Below are 15,995 nucleotides of genomic sequence, written 5' to 3'. Positions count from 1 at the left end.
CTGGGTACTGGTATTGCCATCCATCGCTGCTACTGCCACCTCCAGGCTGTCTCATTCTGCCACCATATGTTCTCCTCATGCTACTGCCATATCCACGCTGTGTTATTCAGCCTTTATATGTTCTACTCATGCTGCTGCCAATTCCAGGCTGTGTCATTCAGCAACTATATGGTCTCCTCATGCTGCTGTCAACTCCAGGCTGTGCCATTGAGCCAATATATGGTCTCCTCATGCTGCTTCCAACTCCAGGATGTGCCATTCAGCCACTATATATTCTCCTTATGCTGCCGCCACCTCCACGCTGTATCATTCAGCCACTATATGTTCTCCCCATGCTGCCGCCAACTCCAGGCTGTGCCATTCAGCCACTATTGGAACAGATAGAATAGGTCGGCCAGCTCACCACAGGCGGATCCCATCCACAGCACGGCAGATGTATGGCAGCACCAAAAGTCCAATGCAAACAGAAGCAAAAGCCAGCATTGATGTAGTAAAGTGCAGAGTCCCGTTTATTTCAGTAAAAGTCAGGAGACACAACAGTGAACAAGGAATGACGTGTTTCAGGCTTCATCGCCCTTAGTCATACAACATAAGAAATGAAGTTCTTCAGTTAAATAGGGGAAGTGACCTAGGGAATATGGGAAACACCTATCCCAGGGCACTTTAACCCATACATACTAAAAAGTACCAAAATCCACATAAATATCAAAAAGAACAAAGATTTTTATTCTGCTGCCAAATGTGGTAATCATTAGATGACATGTCATAGGCAACAGAAAATACAAAATGAATGAGCTGAGCAAGCAATATATTAAGAAAAATGTATTGAGAAAAATATATATGTAATTATTGTTAGGCAGGAGTGATGAGAGATACTGTAGATATAAAAGCAGACAGGTAATGCACAAGGATGTATACCTATTCAATGATAGTAGAGTAATGTGTCCTGTCTTTTATTCAATACCCTGGGGACCCTGTTTCTAGGGTCATGATCCAGAATATCTCTTGTGCAAGTACTCTTTGCCGAAAATCACCACCTCTGTGTGGGAGGGTAACTCGCTCTATACCTGCACTATTAAGAATGCAGTACTACCTGCATGATACTGTGCTCAATTTATAGATGTATTATCTATACATTGTGCACAGTATCATGCAGGTAGTACTGCGTCCTTAATAGTGCAGGGTATAGAGCGAGTCACCCTCCCACACAGAGGTGGTGATTTTTGTCAAAGAGTACTTGCACGAGAGATATTCTGGATCATGGCCCTAGAAACACGGGTCCCCAGGGGATTGAATAAAAGACAGAATTAAAATTCATCTTTTATTCTTAGGGATTGGGAAGCCCTATTGTCTCCTCATGCTGCCACCAGCTCCAGGCTGTGTCATTCAGCCACTATATGGTTTACTGATGCCGTTGGGCCTGGGACATTACCTGAAAATGTTTATGGTAGCACTAGCTACCATAAATCTTCAATTTAAATTTGAAAATTCATCTTTTAATCTTAGGGATTGTGAAGCCCTATTGTCTCCTCATGCTGCCGCCAGCTCCAGGATGTGTCACTCAGACACTATATGGTTTACTCATGCTGCTGGGCCTGGGACATTACCTTAAAAGTTTTAGGGTAGCACTAGCTACCATAAATCTTCAATTTAAATTTGAAAATGAATATTTTAATTTTAGGGATTGTGAAGTCCTATTGTCTTCTCATGCTGCTGCCAGCTCCAGGCTGTGTCATTTAGCTACTATATGGTTTCCTCATGTTGCTGGTCCTGGGACATTACCTAAAAATTTTTATGGTAGCACTAGCTACCATAAATCTTCAATGTAAATTTGAAAATTCATCTTTTAATCTTAGGGATTGTGAGGCCCTATCTCCTCATGCTGCCGCCAACTGTAGGCTGTGTCATTCAGCAACTATATGGTTTCCTCTTGCTGCCGCCAATTCCAGGCTGTGTCATTCTGCCAGATTATGGTCTCCTTATGTTGCTACCTCTAGGCTCTGTCATTGTGCCACCATGTAACTCCTTGTTAGATTGGGTTTTGTGGTCATACAGTATTAGTTCAAAGTAAACGCTGGGACATTAAACTTGGGAATCTAATATAAATCTTTTCAAGACTGAGGCCCTATGGTCGTCGACTTCACATTACCTGTGGAATTATCACAAGAATCCAATAAAACAGCTTTGAGTGATAACAATGAACCTTAACTGATTAAATGAAACATTCACATTTTTACAGTCAGGGGGGCGCTGAGAGGCAGGGGCTGGAACAGGTGGTATCTTGCCTGGTGGAGGACCGCCAGCTCGATGCTCACCAGAATGGGTAATCAAAAAATGTATATAAGATTAATATAAAGAAATTGATATCAAAATAAATTAAAATTATATTAAAATTACATAAAAAATCTGCCACATCCAGATGCTCTGGGGCAGTGATTCTAATAGCGATGCCTGCAATCTGCATGTCATACTGAATAACAGTATTATTTCACTAACACAGCATACTCCCTATGTGTGTTAGGACAAGGCAAGGTGTTCTACACCCCTATTGAGCCTCTCTTTGGTCCAGAAATAGCATTTTTAAATAGCGATGCGCTGCAAATAAATTTGGTCCGAACCGAATTTTTCCGGAAAATTTGGCGAAACGGCCGAATCAAAATTTTGGGGATATTCGCTTATCTCTACTGGCCAGTGTAGACAGCAAATTTCAAAAACCTCATCAGTCACACCGGTGTCTTAACTCAAGGATTCGCCATCAGTGTTCAAGTTATGGAAAACCCTGTTAAGGTTTTAAGGGGTTATTCCTTTTTTTCTCCCTATCCCTACGTTTCACTTGTTGCACAGACTTTTGTCATCATATTCTTTATCCTCATGGAGTGATATTCCCACTATTTGTCATGATTTTGCCTATGACTTTGGATTGGCCTTTGCCTAACTTTAACTTTTTCACTTTGCACATAAAAATTGGAGGAACATGATATTAAATGGCTAAATAAGCTCCACTTACCCATTCCATGCTAAATTCCCTTAGTGTTCAGATTAGTGGAACCACTATTGTCACACTATTGTGCAAATCCTACTGTTGCAAAATCTCTAAACATAGAGCTGGATTCAGTTTTATGCTACCTCAACCTACCAGGTACCATAATAGTGGAATAACATGTATTTGTGGAAGGTATGCTAGTGAAGGCCAGCATTTCATGCATGTACACCGAACCAAGGAAATTATATTCTTTGTTATTTCTGAGCTGGTTTTGTTCTGTAGCACTTTTCTATATCTACCCAGCAACAAATTGTTTTTTTATAGTATGTTATGCATTAAAATTATTCTGGAATCTATTTGGACTACAGTGTCAACATAATTCAGTGCATTATTTGTCACAAGCCAAAATATATTGCCCCAGCTGAACTGTAAATATTATTTGTATCATTATTGTAAAACATAATTAAATATTATAATTTCTTAGGCATTAGGTATGCCATATTATAACAAATAAAATGGGAATTTTTTGGGGGATAAATTATTTAAAAATAACAGTTGTAATCAATTTCCAGGACGTCTATAACAAGAGTAAACTACTTCTATCAGTCTTCATAACGCTTACTGTTTAAGGTGTACGGCCTTTACTTATTTCCCAGGACACACAATGCTGCGTGACATAGGTGTAATGGCATTTGAGGCCAAACCATAGTGACGGATTGAACTGCAGTTTGCTAGTGACATTTCTATCCTGTTAATCAGTGCAGTAGAAAGAGAAATGCTTCCGAGACATTCCATCATTATGTATTACTAAAATCACGGCTACGCTATCAGATTGTATTTACTTCTCCATTCAATTCACAATGTAGCATCTTGATAACTCTGTAAATATTTGCTAGAAAGTAAAAACTAATTATAATGAATGTTTTCTTGCTTTTCCAAGGTACCCAGAGCCATTCAGTGCATACTTTATACATAGAAGTGATCAGGAGTTCTCTGTATCACCACAATCTGGAGAACTGCTTCCCCTTGGAACTGCTGGCACCTTAATTACTGTTAGTTTTAAACCTACAATGTACAGCAAGAAGCACAGAGCTACACTTGTAGTACAGGTATGTTTTATCATGAAAAGGTTAGCTGTTTTTTTCATACCTAGTATACTGTCCTCATTGTATAGGAGAAATAAAAATGGAAATGTTGTCTATTATTACCTACCATTCAAGTCGCTGCTACAATGTTAACAAAATAAAAGTACTTGGAGGGAAGTTGGAAATATAATTTATTTAAAAGGGGTACTCTGGTGGAAAACAAATGTCTTTAACCCCTTAAGGACCCAGCCATTTTACACCTTAGGACCCGGCCATTTTTTGCACATCTGACCACTGTCACTTTAAACATTAATAACTCTGGAATGCTTTTAGTTATCATTCTGATTCCGAGATTGTTTTTTCGTGACATATTCTACTTTAACTTAGTGGTAAAATTTTTTGGTAACTTGCATCCTTTCTTGGTGAAAAATCCCCAAATTTGATGAAAAATTTGAAAATTTTGCATTTTTCTAACTTTGAAGCTCTCTGCTTGTAATGAAAATGGATATTCCAAATATTATTTTATTTTATTCACATATACAATATGTCTACTTTATGTTTGCATCATAAAATTGACGAGTTTCTACTTTTGGAAGACACCAGAGGGCTTAAAAGTTCAGCGGCAATTTTCCAATTTTTCACAGAATTTCCAAAATCACAATTTTTCAGGGACCAGTTCAGGTTTGAAGTGGATTTGAAGGGTCTTCATCTTAGAAATACCCCACAAATGACCCCATTATAAAAACTGCACCCCCCAAAATATTCAAAATGACATTCAGTCAGCATTTTAACCCTTTAGGTGTTTCACAGGAATAGCAGCAAAGTGAAGGAGAAAATTCACAATTTCCATTTTTTACACTCGCATGTTCTTGTAGACCCAATTTTTAAATTTTTACAAGGGGTAAAAGGAGAAAATTTATACTTCTATTTGTAGCCCAATTTCTCTCGAGTAAGCACATACCTCATATGTCTATGTAAAGTGTTCGGCGGGCACAGTAGAGGGCTCAGAAGGGAAGGAGCGACAAGGGGATTTTGGAGCATACGTTTTTCTGAAATGGTTTCTGGGGGGCATGTCCCATATAGGAAGCCCCTATGGTGCCAGGACAGCAAAAAATACCCACATGGCATACCATTTTGGAAACTAGACCGCTTGAGGAACGTAACAAGGAATAAAGTGAGCCTTAATACCCCACAGGTGTTTCACGACTTTTGCATATGTAAAAAAAATTTAAAAAAATTTCAATAAAATGTGTGCTTCCCCCCAAATTTCACATTTTTGCAAGGGTTAATAGCAGAAAATAGCCCCCAAAATTTGTAACCCCATCTCTTCTGAGTATGGAGGTACCCCATAAGTTGACATGAAGTGCACTATGGGCGAACTACAATGCTAAGAAGAGAAGGAGTCATATTTGGCTTTTTGAGAGCAAATTTTGCTCGGGGGCATGTTGCATTTAGAAAGCCCCTATGGTGCCAGGACAACAAAAAATACCCACATGGCATACCGTTTTGGAAACTAGACCCCTTGAGGAACGTAACAAGGGGTACAGTGAGCATTTACCCCCCACTGGTGTCTGTCAGATCTTTGGAACAGTGGGCTGTACAAAATTTTTTATTTGCGCAGCCCACTGTTCCAAAGATCTGTCAGACACCAGTGGGGTGTAAATGCTCACTGCACCCCTCATTACATTCCGTGAGGGGTGTAGTTTCCGAAATGGGGTCACATGTGTTTTTTTTTTTTTTTTGCGTTTGTCAAAACCGCTGTAACAATCAGCCACCCCTGTGCAAATCACCTCAAATGTACATGGTGCACTCTCCCTTCTGAGCCTTGTTGTGCGCCCCCAGAGCACTTTGCGCCCACATATGGGGTATCTGCGTAGTCGGGAGAAGTTGCATTACAAATTGTGGGGGGCTTTTTTCCCTTTTACCTCTTGTCAAAATGAAAAGTATAGGGCAACACCAGCATGTTACTGTAAAAAAAATTTTTTTTTTACACTGACATGCTGGTGTACACCCCAATTTCACCTTTTCATAAGGGTTGAAAGGAGAAAAAGCCCCCCAAAATTTGTAAGGCAATTTCTCCCGAGTACGGCGATACCCCATATGTGACCCTAAACTGTTGCCTTGAAATACGACAGGGCTCCAAAGTGAGAGCACCATGTGCATTTGAGGCCTGAATTAGGGATTTGCATAGGGGTGGACATAGGGGTATTCTACGCCAGTGATTCCCAAACAGGGTGCCTCCAGCTGTTGCAAAACTCCCAGCATGCTTGGACAGTCAACGGCTGTCCGGCAATACTGGGAGTTGTTGTTTTGCAACAGCTGGAGGCTCCATTTTGAAAACAGTGGTGTACCAGACGTTTTTCATTTTTATTGGGGAGGGGAGAGGGGCTGTGTAGGGGTATGTGTATATGTAGTGTTTTTTACTTTTTATTTTATTTTGTGTTAGTGTAGTGTAGTGTTTTTAGGGTACAGTCACACGGGCGGGGGGGGGGTTACAGCGATTTTCCCGCTGCGAGTTTGAGCTGCCGCGCAAAATTTGCTGCATCGCAAACTTGCAGCCTGATACTCACTGTAAGCCCCCTGCCCATGTGAATGTACCCTGTACATTCACAAGGGGGGACCTCCAGCTGTTGCAAAACTACAACTCCCAGCATGCACAGTCTATCAGTGCATGCTGGTAGTTATAGTTTTGCAACAGCTGGAGGCACACGGGTTGGGAAACACTGAGTTAGGAAACAGACAATGTTTCCCAACCAGTGTGCCTCCTGTTGTTGCAAAACCACAACTCCCAAACATTCTCAGGCATGCTGGGAGTAGTAGTTCGGCAACATCTTTAGAGCCAGATGTTGCCGCACTACAACTCCCAGCATGCTTGGAGTTGTAGTTTGCAACATCTGGAGGACTACAGTTTGCAGTCCACTAATACAGTGGTTCCCAATCTGTGCCCTTCCAGATGTTGCAAAACTACAACTCCCAGTATGCCAAAACTGTCCAGGCATGCTGGGAGTTGTAGTTCTGCAACATCTGAAGGGCCAGATGTTACAGAACTACAACTCCCAGCATGCCTGGACAGTAAGGGCATGCTGAGAATGTGTAGTTTTGCAACATCTGGAAGGGCACAGTGGTCTCCAAACTGTGGACCTCCAGATGTTGCAAAACTGTAACTCCCAGCATGTCCAGACGCCAAGGGCTGTCTGGGCATGCTGGGAGTTGTAGTATATAGGGTCCCAATACAGCAATGCATGTCGCTTTACGGCGACGTGCATTGCTGTAAAGGGCCCGACCGCGGCTGAAGATCTACTCACCTGTCGCCGCCGCCACCATCTTCCTCGCCGGGATCCGGGTCTTCAGGGACGAGGTAAGTACCGGGGCCGGTCCCCAGCACTCCCCCTTCCCCCGCCGCATCCTCCGGTCTTCCTCCCGTCCTCTCCGGACTTCAAGGGGCCGGGCAGGACGGGAGGAAGTAACCGCCCCCCCTCCTGCGATTGGTCGGTTAACTAACCGAAGAATCGCAGGGGATCGGAGGAGGTGGCAGGCTTGCCACCTCGCTCCTATGCTTTAGCATGGTCCTGGCTGTCTGTGACAGCCGGGATCATGCGAAATTACCGGGCGGTCGGGTCCCAGAGACCCGATCAGCCCGGTATCGCCGCAGATCGCAAGGGCGATTTCCCTTGCGATTTGCGGCGATCGCCGACATGGGGGGCATACATGGCCCCCCTCGGCGTTTGCCCTGGATCCCTGCTGAAGGATTTCAGCAGGGATCCGCTTCCGATCTCCGCCGGGTGAGCGGCGGAGACCAGGAAAAGACATGACGTATGCATACGTCATGGGTCCTTAAGACCCAGGGTGTGATGGCGTATGCATACGTCATGGGTCCTGAAGAGGTTAAGTCAGCTGGTGCCATAAAGTTAAACAGATTTGTAAATAACTTTCAAAAATAAGTTTCTCCCACATTAGGTTGTTGTTCCCCCACATTAGGTTGGCAGTATAGTTCCCCCCACATTAGGTTGTAGTTCCCCCACATTTAGTTGGCAGTATAGTTCCCCCACATTAGGTGCAGTGTATTCCCCCACATTAAGTGCAGCATAGTTCCCCCAAACATTAGGTTGGCAATATAGTTCCCCCACATTAGGTTGTGGTTCCCCCACATTAGGTGCAGTATAGTTCCCCACATTAGGTGCAGTATAGTTCCCCACATTAGGTGCAATATAGTTCCCCCACATTAGGTTGGCAGTATAGTTCCCCCACATTAGGTTGTAGTTCCCGGCACATTAGGTTGTAGTTCCCCCACATTTAGTTTGCAGTATAGTTCCCCCACATTAGGGGCAGTTTAATTCCCCACATTAGGTGCAGTATAGTTCCCCACATTAGGTTGGCAGTATAGTACCCCCACATTAGGTGCAGTATATTCCCCCACATTAGGTACAGTATAGTTCCCCACGTTAGGTTGTAGTTCCCCCACATTAGGTGCAGTATAGTTCCCCACATTAGGTTGGCAGTATAGTTCCCCCCACATTAGGTTGTAGTTCCCCCACATTAGGTGCAGTATAGTTCCCCCCACATTAGGTTGTAGTTCCCCCACATTTAGTTGGCAGTATTGTTCCCCCACATTAGGTGCAGCATAGTCCCCCACATTAGGTGCAGTATAGTCCCCCACATTAGGTTGGCATTAAAGCTCCCCACATTAGGTTGGCAGTATAGTTCCCCACATTTGGTTGGCAGTATAGTCCCCCACATTAGGTTGACATTATAGCTCCCCACATTAGGTTGGCAGTATAGTTCCCCACATTAGGTGCAGTACAGTTCCCCCCACATTAGGTTGTAGTTCCCCCACATTAGGTTGGCAGTATAGTTCCCCCACATTAGGTGCAGTATAGTCCACCACATTAGGTGCAGTATAGTTCCCCCCACATTAGGTTGTAGTTCCCCCACATTTAGTTGGCAGTATAGTTCCCCCACATTAGGTTCAGTATAGTTCCCCACATTAGGTGCAGTATAGTTCCCCCACATACATACAGCCTCCAGCCATACAGTGTATTGCTGGAGTCTGTATGCCTGTGCCACACTTCAGTGCTCCGACCACCATTCCTCCGGTCCGGCCATAGCAGTAGGTCCCTGACGTACAGCTGGAAACACTTGCCAAACTTACCAAACGTCCTACTCGCTGCTCCGCTCCTCAGTGCTCCATTGCTATGGGCGCACGCACGGGACGTCAGTAACGTCCCTTTGTGCGCTACCTCCTGGTAAACGCGGGGCCGCCGAGAACGCATCACTTTGTCCCGAAAACTACTTTTGGGACACAGGGATGGATAAATGTCCTCAGCGGGCCACATGTGGCCCGCGGGCCATAGTTTGAGGACCCCTGGTGTAGAGCCTGATAATGGACTGTGCTGGACCAAAGAACTACACTAATGTACGATTCTAGAACACTTTTGTACTAACCAAACAGCATCACATGATAATGTTCTACCTCATACTTTCACCCTACAATATCTAAATCCTAGGTAGCTGTCTAGCCATAAATAAATTGGCCATAAATAGGTTATATTTTATATGAATAAAGTTCTTTGACTAGGAGTTAGATATAATTAAAGGAAATCTGTCATCAGAATCACCCGCACTAAACCTGTTACACAGGCTTGTAGTGCGGGTGATCCTGATTAAAATGCTCCTTACCTGGTTAAAAATGGTTCAGCGCTTCTTAAGATATCTATATTTTTAGTTTTCTGTTATTCCCTGGCTTGGGACTCAGTGGGAGGTGTTATCATCTGGGACTCGGCCACACGTCATTCTAGCTGGGCGGAGCTGCCGTCCGGCTCATGAATATTCATGAACTTATCCTCCTGGTCTAATTCTTCTTTCTCGGTCTGGTGTGGAGGGCCGCGCATGCGCCGCGTTCCGTACACCCAGAAGCGGCGTTCTCCCCCCGGCTTCACTCAAGCTGCGGTCCTATACAAGTAAGAAGACGGGCTGCATGAGTGAAAAGCCGGGGGTGGGAGGAAGGGAGGGACGGAGGGTGTATTTATTCACAAACAGACCGAGAAAGAAGAATTAGACCAGGAGGATAAGTTCATGAATATTCATGAGCCGGGCGGCGGCTCTGTCCAGCTAGAATGACGTGTGGCCGAGTCCCAGATGATAACACCTCCCACTGAGTCCCAAGCCAGGGAATAACAGAAAACTAAAAATATAGATATCTTAAGAAGCGCTGAACCATTTTTAACCAGGTAAGGAGCGTTTTAATCAGGATCACCCGCACTACAAGCCTGTGTAACAGGTTTAGTACGGGTGATTCTGATGACAGATTTCCTTTAAAGGAAATCTGTCATCAGAATCACCCACACTAAACCTGTTACACAGGCTTGTAGTGCGGGTGATCCTGATTAAAATGCTTCTTACCTCATTAAAAACTGTGCAGCGGTTCGCCAGATACAAGCCTGTGTAACAGGTTTAGTGCTTGTGACTCTGATGACAGATTTCCTTTAAGGTTAGGGCGTAGATAGGGTTAGTTGGGCCTGTGTTTTAACTTACTTTAAATACTTAGATTTTACCCCTTGCTCTAAAAGGCAGTACAGGCACAACATTCACAAACCATTTTACTAAATCCCTCATGCTTATCTTTAAGTTTGATATTTTGCTTTATTATATAGTTCAAATCAGGCAGTGTATCAACTCTTTCAACTATAATGACCATTCAGTCTCAGCATCTTTAAATGTGTGCCTCTTCCATTACCACAATGTACATAAAGTAAGTCCATTTAACTTTAAGAAGCCTAAGTTTATCTTATTGATTGTATATGATGTAGACAGAGCTCAAGACTAACACATAAATATTCATTTTTAATGTTAAATCTTTTAGTGCTTCTCTCTTTTTTACCTTGTCTTAATCTGCATACTGGAAAATGGAACTGTCTTGCCACTTTCACAAACCGAAAACTTTTACTTATTGAACGATATGAAGCTTTTTACTCTTTACCTATTGAAAGATATGAAGCCACATAAGGAAAGTCATCTTAAACAATGCTGGTGCCACTAAGGAAAAATAATTAGTCTAGGCCTATATTAAATCCTCTAATGGGCATACTAAAAGGCATACTTTTTTTTTTTTATCAGTTATACAAACACTTGCATTCCATTTTGGCATGACAATTTAGTTATCTGAATTCTTATTTAGAAATGCAAGTCTGCTTATTATCAGTCTCTGTGATCACCGTACATTGCTTCATAGATACATTTAGTATACACATTAGGGGGAATTTATTAACTGGCTCTTATGGCAAGAAGAGTGCTGTAAGTGGTACTCATGTGTGACCAGTTTATCAAATAGTCATTTGTGGGTTTGTAAAAAGTAAAACTTAGTATTCAAATAATTATGGCTGACATAACTTTGCACAATAATTTGCACCAAAAATAAAAAGTTGCATTTATTAAATGACTCCTTCAATGTAGATTGTAAATTTAAGGATATGTTGATAGCATGAGTGTTACGCTATGCGCTCCGGCCTCACACCCTGGCCGTGAGCGCATGGTCCCCTTACCTTAGACTCCGTTCCCTGGCACGGCCCGAGTCATCTGCCACACAGGTCCAGCGGATCCACATACACCGGAGTTCCTGTCTTCAGAAATGTGAGTGTTACAGTAAGATCCGGCCATGGATCCTGCTGAGGAACCCCTGCCTGAAGTTGCGGATCAACTTGCAGCCATGATGCAACAGCTTTTGGCCTTGCAACAGCAGCAGGTACCACAATCTGGCCCACTCCCTCCTCCAGCTCCTGCAGTCTCTCCTGGCTCCCAGCTGCACCAGCCTTTGCCTTCCAAGTATGATGGGGATTCCAAGTCATGCAGAGGCTTTGTTACACAGTGTTCCATGCATTTGGAGCTTATGTCTGAACTGTTTCCAACTGAACGTAGTAAGGTGGCCTTTGTCATTAGTCTACTTTCTGGAAAAGCCCTGGCTTGGGCTACACCCCTTTGGGACCGTGTTGATCCAGTATCCTCCAATTTGTCTGCATTCTTGGCCAAATTTTGCAGTGTCTTTGTGGAACCCCCACATGCCTCTTCAGCTGAGACGGCATTGCTGAATCTATGTCAAGTAGATTCTACCGTTGGTGACTACGCGGTTCAGTTCCGCATTCTAGCCTCTGAGCTTGCCTGGAATGAAGAGGCCTTGTGTGCCACATTTAAAAAAGGACTGTCAAGCAGGATTAAAGATGCCCTTGCAGCACGAGATCCTCCATCTTCTTTGTCTGAACTTATCCACTTGGCCACACACATTGATGTGCGTTTTGCCGAAAGACAGGAGGAATTGCACTTTGAGAGGGAATCTGCCCGCCTGACATCTGTGTCCCAACATTCTCATCTTCTGTCTCTTGCTCCTCTTCTCCTGCAGGAGCAGGTTTCTTCTTTGTAGGGAAGAAAGATGGCTCACTCCGTCCATGCATTGACTACAGGCGACTTAACAAAATCACGGTCAAGAACCGTTACCCTTTACCTTTTATCTCAAAACTTTTTGACCCTTTACGTGGTGCCAAGGTCTTCTCCAAGCTGGACTTACACGGTGCGTATAATCTCATTCGTATCCGCAAGGGAGATGAATGGAAAACAGCCTTCAATACTCGTGACGGACATTTTGAGTATCTTGTTATGGTATTTGGTCTCTGCAATGCTCCAGCCGTTTTCCAGGAATTCGTTAATGATATCTTCCGTGATCTTCTTTACACCTGTGTTGTCGTATACCTTGATGACATCCTGATCTTCTCTTCCAGCTAAGTGGAGCATCGTGCTCATGTTCGTCTGGTTCTTCAGAGACTACAGAAGAATCATCTCTACGCCAAATTGGAGAAATGCCTGTTCGAAAAGTTTAGTCTTCTGTTTCTTGGCTACATTGTCTCTCATCAGGGCCTGCAGATGGATCCAGATAAGTTATCTGCAGTTTTGGATTGGCCTCGTCCCTCGGGCCTACGTGCAATTCAATGCTTTCTGGGATTCGCTAACTATTATCGTCAGTTTATCCCACATTTTTAATCCTTGGTTGTTCCTATTGTAGCTCTCACTAAAAAAGCATCCAATTCTAAGTCTTGGCCTCGAGAGGCTGAAGAGGCCTTCTCCCGTTTAAAGTCTGCGTTTGCCTCTGCTCCCGTGCTTACAAGACCTGATCCAGAGAGGCCCTCTGCGTTGGAGGTTAATGCCTCATCTATTGGAGCGGGAGCCGTCCTCACACAGAAAAACGCCAAGGGCAAGAGTGTAACTTGTGTGTTTTTCTCCAAGACTTTCTCTCCTGCTGAGAGGAATTACTCCATTGGAGATCGTGAACTCCTCGCTATTAAGCTAGCTTTGGAGGAATGGCAATATTTACTGGAAGGTTCTTCTCATCCGGTCAGTATCTATTCCGATCATAAGAATCTTCTATACCTTCAATCTGCTCAGCGTTTGAACCCCCGCCAGGCAAGATGGTCACTGTTCTTTTCCCGTTTCAATTTCTTCATTCACTTCCGTCCTGCAGACAAGAACATCAGGGCTAATGCACTCTCCAGGTCCTCTGACGTCATTGGTTTGGACTCCACGCCTAGGCACATTATTCCTCCTGACCATTTGATTCCTACCGCTCCTGCCGAGATTCAGCAAATTCCTCCGGGAAAATCCTTTGTGCCCACCAGATTGAGACGCAAGGTCTTGAAATGGGGTCATTCTTCCTTAACAGCAGGACATCCTGGAATACGCAAGACCCTACTTCTTATTTCCCGGCACTACTGGTGGCCCCATCTTGAACGTGATGTTTCTGATTTTGTTCAGTCCTGTGTAACTTGTGCCCGTGGCAAAAATCCTCGGCAAAGACCTGCAGGAATCTTACAGCCTTTACCCATTCCAGAGACTCCCTGGTCCCATATCGCCATGGATTTCATCACCGATCTGCCACCTACTCATAATAACACTGTCATCTGGGTCGTGGTAGATCGGTTTTCCAAGATGGCTCACTTTATTCCTCTACCAGGTCTTCCTTCTGCTCCAAAGCTGGCAAAGTACTTCTTGTCGCATGTCTTTCGTTTACATGGTCTTCCACAACATATCGTTTCGGATCAAGGTGTGCAGTTTGTCTCTAAGTTCTGGCGAGCCCTTTGTAACCGTCTGGACATCAATCTGGACTTCTCCTCGGCCTACCACCCTCAGTCACACGGTCAGGTGGAAAGAGTCAATCAAATCCTTGAGACTTATCTTCGGCATTTTGTTTCAGCTCGCCAAGATGGTTGGGTCTACCTTCTCCCCTGGGCTGAATTCTCTTATAATCTTAAAGATTCCGAGTCCACGAGGTCGTCTCCCTTTTTTGTTATCTACGGACTCCATCTCCGTCCTCCTCTTCCTCTCCCAGTCTCCTCCGGTGTGCCTGCTGTTGATGAGCTGGTCCGTGACTTCTCCACCATCTGGCAACAGACCCGACAGTCATTGTCCCAGGCTTCTTCACGCATGAAGGCGCAAGCGGATAAAGGTAGAAGATCTCCTCCCTCCTTCTCTCCTGGTGACATGGTGTGGCTTTCATCCAAATACATCCGCTTCAAGATCCCCTGTTACAAGCTCGGTCCCCGCTACCTTGGTCCCTTCCAGATTCTACAAAAGATCAATCCTGTTTCCTACAAACTCCATCTACCTGCTACATTACGTATTCCCAATTCCTTCCACGTCTCTCTCCTCAAGCCTCTTGTTGTAAAGCGGTTTTCTCAGAAGAATCCTCCCCCAACACCTGTCTCCGGCTCATCAGATGTCTACAAAGTTAAGCAGATCCTTTCTGCAAAGACTGTCAGAGGTAAACAATTTTTTTTGGTCGACTGGGAGGGTTACGGTCCTGAGGAGAGATCTTGGGAACCTGAGGAGAATATCCTGGACCGTGACCTTCTCAGGAGTTTCCTCTCTCGTAAAAGGAGGGGGAGACCAAAGGGGGGGTACTGTTACGCTATGCGCTCCGGCCTCACACGCTGGCCGTGAGCGCATGGTACCCTTACCTTCTGCTGCCGATGGGGCTGGGACTCGTACTGCGGGACGCACCCGCATGAGAGCCCCAGTCCATCATTCTCCGGGTGTTTCCCCTGCCTCTGCTTCCACCTCTCTGCTCTGCTTTAAGATTTAAAGGGCCAGTATGCTCATTAGTCTAACCACCTGTGTCTTGTTGATAAATTCCTTTACCCTCCTCAGTTCTCTGCCGGATCTTTGTTGCCTTGTGCCCTAGAGGAAGCGTCCCTTTATATTGCCTTGCCGTGAACCAGATCTCCTGCTTTTGTGACCTTGACCTTGCTTCTCTGCCGCCTGCCTACTGAACTTCTGCTACGTCCCGACTACGCTATTGTGCTGCCTGCCCTGACCTACAGCTATCCTGACTATGAGTTGTCTCATCCCTTCTGTGCTTCGCATCTCCTCAGCTGCCTGTGAGGTTGAGCCGTTGCCGGGGGTTACGACCTGGGTGTCGCCTGCAGCAGCAAGAACATCTTGCTTTGCGGCGGGCTCTGGTGAAGACCAGCGGCACCTTAGACTCCGTTCCCTGGCACGGCCCGAGTCATCTGCCACACAGGTCCAGCGGATCCACATACACCGGAGTTGCTGTCTTCAGAAACGTGAGTGTTACAATGAGTTTGTACAAAAAGTGCAGATTTTCGAGCAATGAAGCGATTGTGTACGCTACAAATTAAAGATCACAGTCATGTGTAAATACTTAGTAAATTTAACCTCCCATTGTACATACTGTATTGTAATTCTGTGGTCAAAATCTTATGCAATGTATTGTATGTTATATCAACAATTTTCTACCTTCACTTTAAATAAGGCTGGGTTCACATATGTCCGGCATCCGGCATAGGTAAACTCAGCCTAAATCTAGACGCAACTGATGCCACAACTGATGACAAATTGTCATCAGCTATATTGCTTCTGGCGTCTATTGT

At 44.5% G+C, this 15,995-nt stretch overlaps 1 protein-coding gene across 4 annotated transcripts in view; it reads left to right on the top strand.

The window, feature by feature from the left end:
* CFAP47 (cilia and flagella associated protein 47) overlaps positions 1 to 15,995 on the top strand; it is a 548,331-nt gene that overhangs the window by 519,922 nt on the left and 12,414 nt on the right. For all 4 annotated transcript variants that reach the window (XM_056556158.1, XM_056556159.1, XM_056556156.1 and 1 more), the window contains exon 64: positions 3,924 to 4,092. In XM_056556158.1, the coding sequence (XP_056412133.1) occupies positions 3,924 to 4,092 (169 nt within the window). The remainder of the gene's footprint in view (positions 1 to 3,923; positions 4,093 to 15,995) is intronic.

This window comes from Hyla sarda, chromosome 2 (assembly GCF_029499605.1).
Source record: "Hyla sarda isolate aHylSar1 chromosome 2, aHylSar1.hap1, whole genome shotgun sequence".
In the NCBI taxonomy this organism is placed as follows: Eukaryota; Metazoa; Chordata; class Amphibia; order Anura; family Hylidae; genus Hyla; species Hyla sarda.
This window is presented reverse-complemented; position numbering and strand designations above follow the sequence as displayed.